This window comes from Aspergillus brasiliensis, assembly GCF_001889945.1.
Source record: "Aspergillus brasiliensis CBS 101740 unplaced genomic scaffold ASPBRscaffold_10, whole genome shotgun sequence".
Lineage (NCBI taxonomy): Eukaryota > Fungi > Ascomycota > Eurotiomycetes > Eurotiales > Aspergillaceae > Aspergillus > Aspergillus brasiliensis.
The window spans coordinates 315,766-330,035 of record NW_027137451.1 but is presented as its reverse complement, the minus strand read 5'-3'; the positions used below and the strand labels follow the sequence as shown (position 1 = coordinate 330,035).

At 52.5% G+C, this 14,270-nt stretch overlaps 5 protein-coding genes across 5 annotated transcripts; 3 read left to right on the top strand and 2 right to left on the bottom strand.

Moving 5' to 3' along the window:
- Nucleotides 1-244: 244 nt before the first annotated feature.
- On the top strand, nucleotides 245-2,450 carry ASPBRDRAFT_45694 (questin oxidase family protein; the record flags this gene model as incomplete). Its single annotated transcript, XM_067625467.1, has 5 exons — nucleotides 245-1,000; nucleotides 1,059-1,367; nucleotides 1,442-1,801; nucleotides 1,874-2,284; nucleotides 2,351-2,450. Exons 1-5 carry the CDS (start codon nucleotides 682-684, stop codon nucleotides 2,446-2,448), a joined length of 1,497 nt encoding a protein of 498 aa, XP_067476635.1. The 5' UTR covers nucleotides 245-681.
- Nucleotides 2,451-2,716: 266 nt separating this feature from the next.
- ASPBRDRAFT_45693 (uncharacterized protein) lies at nucleotides 2,717-4,746 on the top strand. The gene has a single exon (XM_067625466.1). The coding sequence runs from the start codon at nucleotides 2,844-2,846 to the stop codon at nucleotides 4,245-4,247; it is 1,404 nt and encodes a 467-aa protein (XP_067476634.1). The 5' UTR covers nucleotides 2,717-2,843; the 3' UTR covers nucleotides 4,248-4,746.
- On the bottom strand, nucleotides 4,447-7,613 carry ASPBRDRAFT_45692 (glutamine-dependent NAD(+) synthetase). Its single transcript, XM_067625465.1, is given in 13 exon segments — nucleotides 4,447-4,808; nucleotides 4,912-5,329; nucleotides 5,379-5,423; nucleotides 5,540-5,541; nucleotides 5,552-5,886; nucleotides 5,941-6,518; nucleotides 6,567-6,658; nucleotides 6,708-6,733; nucleotides 6,787-6,976; nucleotides 7,035-7,093; nucleotides 7,159-7,309; nucleotides 7,360-7,478; nucleotides 7,536-7,613. 13 exon segments carry the CDS (start codon nucleotides 7,562-7,564, stop codon nucleotides 4,699-4,701), a joined length of 2,154 nt encoding a protein of 717 aa, XP_067476633.1. The 5' UTR covers nucleotides 7,565-7,613; the 3' UTR covers nucleotides 4,447-4,698.
- Nucleotides 7,614-7,971: 358 nt separating this feature from the next.
- On the top strand, nucleotides 7,972-9,352 carry ASPBRDRAFT_131145 (NAD(+) diphosphatase; the record flags this gene model as incomplete). Its single annotated transcript, XM_067618302.1, has 3 exons — nucleotides 7,972-8,071; nucleotides 8,131-8,577; nucleotides 8,646-9,352. 3 exons carry the CDS (start codon nucleotides 7,972-7,974, stop codon nucleotides 9,350-9,352), a joined length of 1,254 nt encoding a protein of 417 aa, XP_067476632.1.
- A 409-nt stretch (nucleotides 9,353-9,761) lies between these two features.
- On the bottom strand, nucleotides 9,762-14,197 carry ASPBRDRAFT_198061 (uncharacterized protein; the record flags this gene model as incomplete). Its single annotated transcript, XM_067621166.1, has 2 exons — nucleotides 9,762-13,748; nucleotides 13,805-14,197. 2 exons carry the CDS (start codon nucleotides 14,195-14,197, stop codon nucleotides 9,762-9,764), a joined length of 4,380 nt encoding a protein of 1,459 aa, XP_067476631.1.
- Nucleotides 14,198-14,270: the final 73 nt, after the last annotated feature.

Genomic DNA, 14,270 nt, shown 5'->3' with positions numbered 1-14,270 from the left:
GCAATATAAAGTAAGCAATAGCGCCAAACTCCGAGCCAGAGGCCGAGCCCGAGCGTTGACCCCATCACGTTACTAATTAGTAGCTAGTTAGTAGCTTACTTACTACCCCAGATCTGAACCACCAACCAGCCACACAATAAGTACCCGTTAGTTACTAGGCACTTACTACGTAAACTTCATGCCATAGTTAGTTACTGCAGAACTGAATCAATAACCTCGGATATGCTTCTCCCAGCCACCAATCCCTGGGTTCCACACCCCGTGGGCAGATTCAGCTACATACCCAATCACAATAGGGACCTGACTTTAGCTTTGCCCCTCAACCTTAATACCGAAAAGAAGAAGAAGAAGAGTAATGTACTTTGTTCAGCACTAGGAAAAGGCCATATCAGCATGACGTCGATCGAAATCAACTGTTTCTCTCGGTTCGTGCGACTCCCGATAATTCCGAACCAATAACCAATAAACCATGAACTACTACCTTACTTAAAACTAAGGTAGTACCAAGTGACCGATGAATACGAGCTATCCTACGGTAGTAACTAATAGCTGGACTTGGTTTGCTGACCAGATTGGACCGGACTGGACCTGAGCAAGTCAGTTCGGTTATAAATAGGGACCTTTTTAAGCATACTTTCCTCTTATAAGAGTGGGGTTTGTAGCTAACAGGTTCCCATCCGGATGATTCTACGCTACTACTTTTCTTCTTCAGCTTCAGCTTCTTCTTCTACTTTGAGACAGGCTTTCAAAAGGACTGCTTCTGTAAGACGCTTCAAGGCGTCTTCGTACTTACTGCCGAGAATGTATCAATCAACTACCACCCCTACTACTATACCAGATCTCAACACGGCAACATCCACCCATATCTTCCTCTCCCCCAAAGCAGATCCAGGAATCGTCTCTCATAATGTGACCGAGGAGTCGGCCCGCGCCGCAAGTGATGTTCTCCAGAAGGATATGCGATCTCATCATGTGTTTTTCAATCAAATTGGGTTTCATAGTATGTCTCCTCTTTCCCATCTCTTTCTACACTGAGGATAATGGCTAACGGTGTATAGACCATATTCCCCACCACATCCTGAGCCTGTATGCGCTTGGCGCAACACCGGAACAAATCCAGGCCGCATATGAGAAGAACAGCAGCTATCAGCGGCCCAGGTTGCCCGTTGATGAGGATGTGGTGAGACAGATGAAGGAGGAGCAAGGGTTCTTGAAGTGTCTGGGACAGGAGAAGCACTATAGTAACTTTCTCACCTTTTTCCAACGTCAGATGGAGGATCACGGGGTGGAATGGGTGTTGGGGCAGTATTTGTTCTCGGATTCGCGGGCTGAGGTGGCGGAGAAGATGCTGGGGAGATTGTTTGGAGGTATCTATCTCTTTCTCCTTTTCCCAGTATGATTTGGTTAAGGGGGGAACCGATGGCTAACTTGATATCCTTAGGTTTAATCCATCCGTTTATTCAATTTGGTTTCGGTCTCGAGTTCAACCAACCTGCTATCATGGCTCAAGGTCTGGCGCAGACGGCGGTTCATGAGGACTGGTACGGTCCGTTGTTCTTCTGGCCCGTGGAAAAGGCAGCTGGGGGAGTGGCCAAGCATGGGGGGAAGTCCATGCTACAGATCCTGGAGGAGATTCGGGCTGATGAGAAGCTGGCACGGTCGGCGCAGTATGATGATAGCCATCGGATGAAGACTGGGGTACTGAAACGGGCTCCCGATGAGATGATCAAGTATGCGGCAGAGTTTACGGTCCCGGTGGATCGGATTGAGGAGAAGGCGGCGGAGATTATCAATACTGTTGGTGAGTTAAATCCCTTTTTTTCGCCTGCTACGTCTGTGTGTATCTGGCAGTGACTGACTGATGTGGATATAGCATACTTCGCCAGTGCCGCACAGCGCCCCGATAAACAGATCAAGTTCGATTTCTTCTACATCCACGGCGTCAACTCGACTATCTTCCTGTCGAAGATCATCCACTTGTCGTACCTGGATGTGTTTACTAAAGCACGGATCGTGGAGTGGGTGGGCCGGCTGGATCTGTTGCTCTACGTAGCATATGGAGCCGCGGAGCTGCATCTCGATGAGGTTACGAAGTATCCCGTGACGAAAGGCTGGGAGGAGATCTATGAATATTGCAATGACCAGTCGGGTGATGATGGACATTTGCCCAAGTTGGTGCGAGCTTTGAAGAACGGTGAGAGGGCATGTCGGCCGTTTGAATATCGGGCCGAGGAGCTAGGATTGAAGATCAAAGGGGATATGTGGTTGAAGATTGCGAATATGGGTATGTTTATCCTGAAACCTTCTTATGAATGTAGAAGCGGTACTAATGCATTTGGATTCATGATAGTGATGGATTCGACTGCCGGCCAGGATCCCCAGTGGGTCCGCGGAGCGGGTTTTGATGAGGCGTGGAAGAACTTGGAGGAACGACGATCGCGGCTGTAAGACACGGAATTATTAGTGTATCCAGAATGTGGTACAGACTGCTGTAGCTTCGTAGTATAGTGATATGTCTATGATAATGAACTCTATCAACTTCATGAATTGTGTATCTGGTGTGAAAGAGAGGGGAAAAGAGAGAGGGAGTAAATGCTAGAAAGCACCAGACTTCGAGAGGGGATCACGTGGTGATTGGGAAGCACGAGTGGGGCGATATCCCCAACAATAATCAATTCACGGAATCGCGAGAAGCTCTTCTTCAATCCTTCGCCATCTTTTCTTCGCTTTCTTCCTCCATCTCCCTTATTACATTATTCTACTCTTCTTGCCTCACTCCTCACTGATATCTTACTATCTACTCATCCCACCCCTGCATTTGCATCCGCATCTGCATCTTCACTATGCCCAGTGACGACACCTCTTCTCAGAACCGAAATTCCACTCCCTCCGATTCCCGCCGATGGCCCGATGACGAGACCCCGTTGGACGCAGTTCGCCGCTTCGCCGACGAACAGGTCTCGTCCGTGCTCCAGTCCGTAATGGGCATTCCCTCCATGTCCTCGAGGCCCTCGTCCGACCACTGGGCTATCTTCGACGACGAAGCCCGTTTCCGCAGGAGAGACGGCGGCGACGCGAAGGGGGACGAGCATGCGCCAGGCACAGCTCCCGGTGCAGCGGACAATTCAGATCACCATCACCAACGCCACAACCGCTATCCGGCGCATTCTTGGTCAGACTGGGAGGATCAGTGGTACGCAGATAACCATCCCAGATGGCGCAGACGTGACCGAGACAACATCTTCGACTTTTTCTTCGACAGGGCCTCCTTTTTCGACAGCCCTTTCTCCTCCCGCTTCTTCCACCCCTTCCACCGCTCCATGTTCTCCGATCTCGCTAGCAACTCCTTCGGCTGGCCCTTTTCCTACCTCATCTTCAGCCCATACTCTCCCCTGCACCTGGAACGCCAGGGTCAGTACCACTCCCACCGCGACAGGGGCGTCTTTTCCTCCCTCATGTCCTCCCTGAGCCTGTCGTCTGAGAATGAGAATGAGAACAACCCCCCTACGGAAACCCACTGGCGCGAGGCTTTTGAAGACCTTATCCGATTGGAAAATGGCAGACCGATGCTTGACCAGGACACCACTGCGCTGGCCAAGAGGGAAACCGCGAGAGATTGGCTGTATGGCCTAGCGAAACGGGGCAGTTTGGGCGACCAGTGGAAGATCTCTGAAAGCGGAAGAGACGGCCGGTCGAACCCTATGCTTGTTTTTCACGGCTACTCTTCAAACCGTGGCGATGACGAAGTAGTTCGAGAGATAACCGCAGACGATAACGAGCCCGAAACCATGACGGAATTGGACATGTTTGATCGCTTCTTCGAGGACGCTGCTGCCCGCGAAAGCAAGGCCTTTGCCGATATATTCGAGAGCCCTATACTGCGTTTACTGCTGGAGGAGAGACGGAGACCCCACGACACCGACAGATGGCTGGAGCCTGTGTATGACGACAAGCGGAACAAGACCGCCCCCGAGACGCTTCCCGAGAACCAGCAGCAGTCCACCCCAGTGACGGAATCAACTACAGCTACAGAACAACCAACTGTGATCTCAACCATGACGAGAACTGAGCGTGTCCGACTCCCAGATGGGTCCACCCAGAAGAAGACCGTCTGGACGAAGAGATTCTCCGATGGTCGTGAAGAGAGCAACGAGACGACGGAAGTTCTGAACCCTCCGCATGGACAGGAATCATCTAACCCCGCATCTACTGGTCGGAAGGATACCGGCTGGTTCTGGAGAGATTAGACGGCTATTCAATCTTTTGAATGCTGTCGTTACACTCTTTTTCTTCTTCTTCTCATATACTTATATTGATCCCAAGGATCTCTTTTATCATGTCGTGAAAATTAGCGCTGATGTATCACTGCTGGCGTTTGCTTTGTAAAAGCATTATCTCTTACCACATTCTGTCTTTATGATTTCCTATTATATGTCTATGTCATATTGACTCTGATACCAATCTACTATTGATTTCCATCTTTTCTTCTCCAATTATGTATTCTCCGTATCACTAATGTAATCATTGCATTCCTTGGAATCTTGACCTTACGTCCTAGGGCTTGCTAGGATGTGTGTGCCTCGTGGCATTATAATACTGCGTATTCACGTTAAACCTCTATCAGGACTAGCCGCCCCCTCTCCGTGTCTTTGTCTTCCTCCAAAAGGATATACTAGTATAGGGTTCCAAACCGACACTCTAATCGGCCTTCACGCTCTTCTTCTGCGCCTTACCCGCAGTCCACCCCTTCGATTCCCAGTACTGCACACTGTCTTCCATCTTCTTGTATGCCCATGAGAACGAGGGGTCTATACCAATACAATAGAACCATATTAGTCACCAACAATAGCCTCATATCTCATATACGCGAGCGAGTCAAGTCAAAGGTAAGGGGTAGGGGAAGGGACATACACAAAAATTGTCTCAAATCATGCCTGTTATCCTCAGGAGAATACTGTTCAGCATGGTAACTCGGCGTCAAGACCGTCATCTTATGCCGATTAATCGAATAGTTGTAGAAGAAGTGGCGCGTCTTCTCGTAGATCTCGCGAGGGCTGTACTCGTTTCCCCACATGTGGAGTAAACGCTCGTACATGGACCAGGGTCCAAGCTTGGCAACTTTACGGAGGTATCCGAAGACAGAGAGCTCGGCGTAGGTGACTCCCATGTCGGCTTCGTCGGATTGCACGTAGGTGGCGGTGATGGGCTCAAGTTCGGCGGTGGGCGTGGCGCTGAGGAAACCGTCGAGTATGGGAAGGTCGAAGGAGTCGCGGGCCCAGGCGATAAACTTCTTCAGGTCGACCTTGCTGATGGAGCCGATGGGGTTGAGCTGCGATTGTTAGTGGTGTTTGCTTCGTGTGGAATGAATGTGAACGTACATCGGCACTGCTGGCGTCGTATTTGGTCAAATAGCCGCGGAGACTGTTCACGTTAGTTGCTTAAGATCGGCTTAAAGCAGGTTACTATTGAATCAAACTGGGACCGGGAATTAAACAGACCATTCTGCGCTTTGTTAGTATATCGGGTCAGAAGCATAGGCTTGCAAACGTACCATCAACATTGGACGAGCCCAATACAAGCAGACCGCCACCTCCTGGGCGCTGACGGACCATCGGTAGCAAGGATGCAAACAGATATGAAAGCACCATCCGCAATCTGGCTTGGATGTTCTGCAATGCTTGATTCTCCGCTCGACTGCCGCCATGAACCTTGAACTTAGGCTGGAAGTTTGTTACGACAGTAAACACGTTCATCATAGCAGTGATGACGGTATCGAAGTTGAAGTCGGTGTGGTAGGCACCGATCTCTGCGGCGAGTGTCTTAGCCCGGTCCCTTGTTTCCTTGCTCGAATTCTGAGTTCCCATGTAGCTTGTGTGGAAGATGCGGCTAGTGAGATAGGTTAGGCTTTGGCAATTTGGCAATTACAGCATCGAAACTCACTTGCAAACCTCCTGGCTCGTGGTAGGAAGCCAGGTGGAATCGGCGGGCTCGGCGCAAAGCCTGCGGACATCTTTGATGACCTGCTCGTTTCCTTCCTGGACAGCTTTGACGACTTCTCTGCACATGGAGTGAACAATGATAGAAGTAGCGCAACTGTCGATACCTCCGCTCAGGGGGATGAAGTATCCAGCCGCACCGCTCCGTCGCAGGTAGTCCCACAACCAGCAAGCCGGACCAAGAGCGATCTCTTCCTCCGGGACGTGGTATCGTGCTTTGAGGGTTTCAGAGGGGGCATAACCGGGGTCAGCATCCTCATCCCGACGGGACAATCTCGTGTCCAGATCGAGGCGGACATAAGGCGATTGCATGCTGGCTTGCATGCCCCGACTCGCGCTAGAGCGGTAGGTCCGGACTTCTTCAATATCAACAGTAGCGGTAACGACCTCAACGTCGTTCAAGGAGAATTGTGAACCCTGAGCCACAATGTTGCCATTGACCACAATCATTGCGCAACCATCGTAGTACAGCCGATCACCGTCACAGCCTTGTTGGTTCGCATAGAGATAGATGCCACCACTCTAGAGCAGAGTTAGAATTGACACCTCGTGCGTGCTTGGCATTCTCACCAGTTTCGTGGCCTGTGTTATAAGGTTGATACGGGTATCGAGCTTTCTCAATTCGTGGTGGCTTCCGGAGGAGTTGGAGAAGATTTCGACACCTATTGATAGGTTAGGGACAATGTAGTTGGGTGATACTGATAGACGTACCAGCGAGACCATACGGGATGTGAGGGCTGTACACGGATTAGCAAATTCCCAGTGGACAAGGGAATACGCAGGCAATTACCCGTTGGGGGTGAAGAGCTCTTCGCAAGTCTCAAGACCCAAGCACGTATCCCTGGTGCTGATGAGTGCATCGCCGAAAGGCACCTTATATTGTCCGGTGATCTTTCCGACAATTTGCTCCAAGTAGTAGTCCTCGACTTCCCGGGGCCGTTGCCAAGGGGTAAAATGTCTCATTTCTCTGTAGTTGCCATCTATAAAGGAGCAAATATCAGCCATTGGACCAGTCATTGTCGTGAAGGAGATACATACCATTGGCAAGCCACATCTTGGGACGGATGAGGATGATCTTGCGGTTGTAGAAGATCACGCTAGAAGAACACAACACTTAGTTGGAGCAGAAGTAGGAGCAGTACAGACAGCACTTCATGCTTACCGGCAGTTCCACTTGCAGTCTCTATGACGAACGGGCATTCCAACATCAACAACGATATCTTGGCAGTCAGGGTGATCGATGATGCGGGCAAACATCTCCCACGAGTGGAGGTATGTATCACCCTCGAGGAAAGCATCGAGACAGCCATATCCTAGAGCGAAATCAGCATTGGCCAAAAACAATGTCACCCAGATTATATACCGGTTATCTCAAGCTCAGGGCCCACACGTAGCGTAGCTCCCGCTGCCTTGGCTTTCCGAATACTTTCGATAATCCGCTCGCAGTTACCCTCGAAGTCCAGGGCCCACTGATTGAGGGAGCTGAGAGAAATTTGTCAGTGGATAATCGACCGGTACACCTGCAATTCTAACACCCACCATGTTGCAAGAGTGACAAGATGACCCATGGTGAGTGAATGCTTCCCTGCTGATGCCGATGGGGAAAGATAACAAATGAAGCCATCACGAATCAGTTGGAGAAAGCGTGACTCGCCATGACGCTCGTCACGTGTGTGGGGAGCTCCCCTCGTGCCCCTCAATCGTTACTGTAATACCGTATCGGAAGAATTGCCGGGTAGGCGGTACCTGCGCAGATGGTAACGAGATTACCCGCCTCGGCATCTGAGGGGTGCTGATTAATCGCTGGTTATCGGAGCCATGAGGAGGCTCAATTCTGCATCATCGCCTCGCTTTTTTTCCTCCTGAACTCTCCTCTCTGGGTATACAGCACTGTGATCCTTATTACCTTATTTCTATCCTCTTTACCCTACGTTATACGCTCTATTATCTACGTAATTGCCGTATTATCTAGTGCATGATGACCAACGATTCCCAGCTCCCCAATCCCCCGCATATACAAGCCGACTCTATGCTGGCCCGACGGTTCGGAAGGGAGACTGTGAACTATTTCTCCAGTATGGCTCGAGTTTTCCCTGAATATCACTTACGACCAGATACTTATCAATTGATTCAGGCTCCCCCTTGAACCGTCTGTCATTCCTCCGCACAGATCATGCCTTCCTCTCCGCCGCGCTCAAGCACCCCTCTACGCGCTTCGTCCTCATGAAGGACCTCGCGCCACTGACCAAGACTCCCACGGAGCCTTACTATGCCAAATACGAGGAGATCCGCAAAATGGTCCCCGAGACCATCTACGACAAGTCCGAAGAGGACATCATCAAGGAGTACGACTCGCGGAAAACCACCGCATCCCCTATCTTTCTCGGTCTCGACGAAACCCAGACACAGGACGGTCTCGCCTGGAAGATCTACAGCGGAACACCCTACTTCGCACTGGACGTGACCCCACGCCACTCCGAGGAGCAGCAAGCCAACTCCAGGGCTGTGATAAGCGACTTGGAAGCCAAGGGTCTGACCTTCCTCCAGGGAAGAACTATCATGTCTTTCCCCGCCAGTGAAGGTATAAACTTAGCCCTATCCCACACCACATACAACAACATCACTAACACCCCCCGTTCTTCCTCACAGCCGCAATCTACGCACAAGCCCGCGCCCTCATCGACTGGAACACCCGTAACACCTTCTGCGGCACCTGCGGCCACCCTACGATCTCCGTAAACAGCGGAACCAAACGCGCCTGTCCCCCCAGCGATGCCGCCCTCGTGGAGCAAGGCAAGCCCGCCACCCGACCCCCCTGCAACACGCGCACCACGATATCGAACCTCTCCTTCCCGCGCACTGACCCTACTATCATCGTGGCCGTCGTTTCCGCAGACGCCAAACGCATCCTCCTCGGCCGCGGAAAGCGCTTCCCGCCCTACTTCTACTCCACCCTCGCAGGGTTCATTGAGCCCGCCGAGTCCGTCGAAGACGCTGTCCGCCGCGAAGTCTGGGAAGAAGCCGGCGTCACGTTATCCCGCGTCGTGATCCACTCGTCGCAACCGTGGCCGTACCCGGCCAACTTGATGATCGGGGCCATTGCGCAGGTTAGTGATCCAGCGCATGAGAAGATCAACCTCGAGCATGATCCGGAGCTCGAGGATGCAAGGTGGTTCGAGTTTGCGGAGGTGGAGGAGGCGCTGAAGACGGGAACGAGTGTGTTGGGGGCTGCTCCTGGGCCAGAGTATAAGGAGGGGGCGTTGAGGTTGCCGCCTGCTACGGCTATCGCGAATCAGCTGATTCGGGCGGCGATTAATCTGGAGTTTTTGGGTGGGGAGAATGGGCCGAAGATGTAGAAGGGAGGTTTCGAGAGGGTAGATAGAGGACTAAGGGAGTAAGAGGTGTGGGTTGGGGATAGCGTTTATGGTGGTCAAGGGCGGGTGGGTGTTTTGTCCTTGCCTTATTCTTATCATTCTGCATGGGTTATGAAGAGACGGACGGCATGCTATTATAGACGTGTAGAGCATCCCGCGAGTAAGTAGATGCCAGGTTGCGATAAACAGAGACGATTACTCTTAACTATAAGCTTTAAGTTGAAAAAGGTTACTTCTGGTATCCTTGCTAGAGTATATCCCCCACACATACCACGAAATATCATGGCAAACACCCCCCATAGATACATTCGTAAATCATCCAAGTCAACTCACTGCAAATACAACTCCAATCCCCTGTACACATTTATGATGTCAACTTCGAACCTAGAAATCAGAAATTCGCATATACCGTCCCATCTCTCAACTCATGTATATCCTCCTTACTGCTCGGCGACCCGACCTCCGCATATCGCCTCCCATCGCGCAACTCATGGATGGTGATCCGACGATGGGATTTCCTCCTTCGTGAGCCAGAGCCGGAGCCCCGACTCGACGAGAATGAGGAGTCTGCGCGCCCATCGACGTTGTTCACGCTCCCTGAGTCGCTGAATCCACCGGTACTAAAGGGAGTGGCCTCGCGACTTTCCTGCTCAATCGAGGCTTGTAATTGGTAATCGGCTACCATGGCCATGCCGTCTTCGTGATACCATTGGCGCAAGTCGGTGGCATAGGTTTGCTCCTCCGCGCCGTATTCCACGGGTGGGCCGTCGATTTGGGCTTCGCTGGAGCCGTTGAAGACGGCCCAGGCGCTGCTGTCAACGCTGGATAGGGTGATGGAGTGCTTGAAGCTTTTCACTCTGAAGTTTCGGAGCAGGATGGCGTTGCCTTCTTCTAGGTTTGGGAGGGCGGTTTTGTAGGGTCGGAAGATCTGGGCGTACAGGATTGTGCCGGCTAGGGATGGATCGGTCACACCAAAGGTCAGTATGTAGTCCTTTTTGCCTGTTGTGGCTCGGATGGCGGGTCGGGTTTCGGATACAATTGAGATAGTGTCGGTCAGCGCATTGTAGTGGTCGATGAGGGTGGCAAGGGGCGCAAAGTAGGAGTATTTGCTGCGTAGGCCCGGGTAATTGCGGTTCAGGTTGAGAAGGTATTTGCGGTCATGGCCGACGAGTAGGACTTCGTCTTCGCTGTGGGTGGTGTGGGCTCCCTTGTCTTCGTCATCGGATATTGCGTGCTCTTCAGGTGCAGTAGAAATGGATCTCGCTTCTGATTTGGCGTCCTCGTCTGGAGGAAGATTGTCCACTTCCACCGTTGCCGTCGTTTCTGCAACAATCCCAAGGGTGGGTTGTAGTTCGTCTTCCAGTTGGAGGGCCGACCTTTCTTGAGTAGGCTCAGGGGTTGGCGGAGCAGCATCCATCGTAAGTGCGGGGACAGAAGAAATGTCCACTCCATTTATCTGAGAAGGCTCCGGAGTCACCAGCTGATCCTGTGGGATGATTGGCATCTTGGGAACAAGGACGGCCGATTCGGTCAGGCTCAAGCTCTGAGAAGCACCATCGAGTGACAAGCTAGGGTCAATGTGATGGGCTTGTTCCGGCACACCTGCGTCCTCGCCTCCTTCTATCTGCTCGACAATCGTATCTGCGCCATGTAGTCCGCCCCTAGTTTCTGCCGAAAACGTGCCCGCGTTGAGAAGCTCGGGATCGATTGGAGGTTCAGGATAGTGTAGAGTCGACTCACTGGCCCCAGCCTGCTGAGCAATATGAACGTCTTCTTGGGCGTACGGGCTGTCCTCACGATCTGCCTCGTGCGATATAATTTCCGTCGTCCGTAATTCCTCATGGTCGACATGGGAATCAGGGTGTCCGTCAATCTCGATGCTCTGTTTAGCGCCTTCAGATGAAGGCCGAAGGACTGCGCCCTCTGCAGATTCGGCGTGGTTTGAACCTTCATAGCCTTCTGGATGATGATCTTCTGTTGCCTCATCTTCTATGTGCACCACTTCCGGCCCTCTAGTATCAGCTTGCTCCTCTTCGACACGTTCCTGTTCTACCGGTCCGCTATCAGCATGCTCGTCATGAGCCTTCTCGACGCCGGCACGCTCGTCACGGCCTTGCTCATCGCTAACCTGATCATCGTGGGCTTGTAGGTCGTGCATCTCTTCATCCTGGACTGATCCAGCTTCCATGTAATTGACATCGGCATCTCCGGCGTCCCGCTGGTCGTCGTCCATATCCACATCTTCTTCGCTCTGTTGCCCGTGCTCTACCTGCTCCACGCTGACTGCCCCCTCGCCATCACTGTGCACCCCCATTGTTGATTCACGAGCAACCTGCACGTCATCAGAATGCAACTCTTCATCCCGCTCGGTTTCGCGGCTCTGGCGAATCAAGTCGACCTCAACCGGCTCGACCCCTCGCTCCTGGGCTTCTTGGTTGTCTCGTACAAACCATTCGCCAGCCTTTTCATCCTCTTCATCACTGGCATCCTCCCCTTCCGCGTCATCAACCTCTTCGCTCTCATATTCGTCGTACTCGCCTGACTCTGATGTCCCATAGCTGGATGCTTCATCCGCAGATGGCGATACGTCAGGTTCCCGAGTATGCGTGGCTGCTGGTGTTGTTGCAGGCTGCCTCTGCACGCTCGGCGAAGGCTCCTCGTCGCTATCGCTATCGAGCACAATAACCTCCGGTTCCACCTTCCTGATGGGATGAGGCGACTCAGTCTCCAGTTCATCTCCCTCTGACTCGAGTCCAGAGTCAACGCGATCGTCGTACCCGTCCTCATCATCATCATAAGCATTCTCCAACTCCTCGGATTCAGGCTCCTCCTCGTTAGATATCTCGTCCTCCTCATCAAGTTCTTCTTCCTCGTCCTCTTCGGCGTAATATCCATATCCTCTCCTAGCGGAATCATGGGCTTTTGCCGGCGATGCTGCTTCGCTTTCGGAGATAAGTTCAATATCATGCCTTGATCTAGACTGGGGCTGTTCGTCTTCTTCTGAAACGTCTTCTTCACCATAGACCTCCGAGCGAGCGTCCTCAATGACTGAGCTCTGACTAGCACTTTCGGATTCGTGGTCCTCGCCTTCTAAGTCGTGTTGTGTCGTTCTCACCACGCTGTGATGAAACCCTTTCTCCTCCGGAGCCATGCTAGAATCCATCTGTGCTTCATATTGCCCAGGTTCTTCGAGCCCTTCCTCGTCCTCTTCTACCTCGGCCCATTCTTCTTCGCGTGACATGGCCACTTCTCTATCACCGCCTGCAACGCCGGAAGTGTAGGCTTCATGCGGAGTAGTTGTTTCTACAATAGGCACAGACGACGTAGTATCCTGAGTATGCATAGCCTCTGTTTCTCGTGCCCTTTCTGTGATCGTTTCGAGTAAGGGAACAGCATGGGCACGAGAGCCAGAGTCCACTTCGCGCATCTGTGAAGTTGGTTCGGACAAAGTAGTAAGTTCCTCTTCAACCGTTGTGTTTACATGCTCATCAGGGTTCCTGATGGTAGTGTTTGGTGGCATTTCCGAGATAGCCTCAAGTGCCAAATCTGTAGCCTCCTGAATGACAGACGTGGGCGGACTAGGCTGAATTTGGCCAGTAGTTGGCACGGATCCGAAATACCCAAAAGGACTGTTTGACGTGCTAACCAGAGGTGAAGGAACAGGAAGGCCGGGAGAGGGTATAGGGTGAAGACGCGGAGTGTCTATTGGAAGATGCCCAGCAAAATGGGGAATGCCATGCTTTCTCGGGCTTGGAGCCTCGGTCCTCGATACAACGCCAGGTACAAGAAACTCCGCGTCGGACCTCGAGTCGTCCGATTTCTTCTCTGCACTGGGCTCAGGGGCCGCTTGCTCCAATTCCGTGGCGCTACCCTCAGGTTGCGCGCCATCGGGGGCCCCTCCCGGAACCGATATAACGTCGCGGGTTTCAGACGGCCCTGGTGATTGTTTGGTATCCTCCGCGGCATCATCCTCGCCGATCTCACCTCTCAGCCATGCCTCGTCGTCGAACATAGCCGTCCAATCTCCCGGGATGTCGGTGTCTTCAGGGCTCGCAGGCTCATCGACGAACCGCCAGTCGCTGCCCCGCATGCTAAACCTTGGTCGCTTCCTTCCTTTCCCCGGCACGAAGCCATCCTCCTCTGCAAACGGGTCGAATATGGAGCTCGAAAGGTGGCCCAGCGACGTTCGCGTTCGCTCGACAAAGGCCGGTGACTGCCACGATTGTAAACTAGTGTTTCGATTTGTCCCATCCGCGCGAAGGTAGCTGTTGGCAGGAGGAGTAGTTGGCGGCTCCGCAATCGCGTTGTCGACAGTGGGCGGCGGGGATGATGGGCGGTCTACTTGCACGGTAGAGAGAAGGTGAGAAGAACGCCAAATCTAAGTCTGGTAAGCACATTGCAACTGATCACTACTAGCTGAGCCTGGAAAGGTACCTCAATGAAAACGCCGCAATCAAAGTTGATGTCCCACGCGATGCACCTCCCCGGCGTCTGTTTAGACACCTCATTGTCCACAAATCTCGAACCCGCCAGCCTGATGTGAACAGTATCGCCAATTCCGACGTGCGACTTGGCTACTTCTTCGGCGACCAGCCCATGGAAAACCACTTTGACCTGTCCATTCGTACGTCGAAGGCGAAAGTCCGGCTCAGCTAGCAGGAGGCTGAGAGAGCGAGTTGATGACGAGTAGGGCCATAGCAAGGTCACTACGGCGTGAATGGAGCTGTCCGAAAGATTATCGAGCGCCGGGGCAAGCTTCGCGATAGGGATCGGAGTCGTCGACCGAAGAGGTTCGGAGACCGGAGGTTGCTGTTCGTGTGCATCCATCGCTGTAGACGCTTAATGAGCATGTGGTATCCGCATTTCCATTACTCATTCAAAGGCCTTGCATAAACCGGGC

Bases quoted from the DNA above. Each gene is read 5' to 3' on its own strand.
- ASPBRDRAFT_45692 (XM_067625465.1), bottom strand. From the start codon at position 7,564: ATGGGTCATCTTGTCACTCTTGCAACATG. The intron at 7,479-7,535 runs GTGGGTGTTAGA...AATTTCTCTCAG, and splicing joins CTTGTCACTCTTGCAACATG to CTCCCTCAATCAGTGGGCCC. The intron at 6,519-6,566 runs GTGAGAATGCCA...ACTCTGCTCTAG, and splicing joins TAACACAGGCCACGAAACTG to AGTGGTGGCATCTATCTCTA.
- ASPBRDRAFT_45693 (XM_067625466.1), top strand. From the start codon at position 2,844: ATGCCCAGTGACGACACCTCTTCTCAGAACCGAAATTCCACTCCCTCC.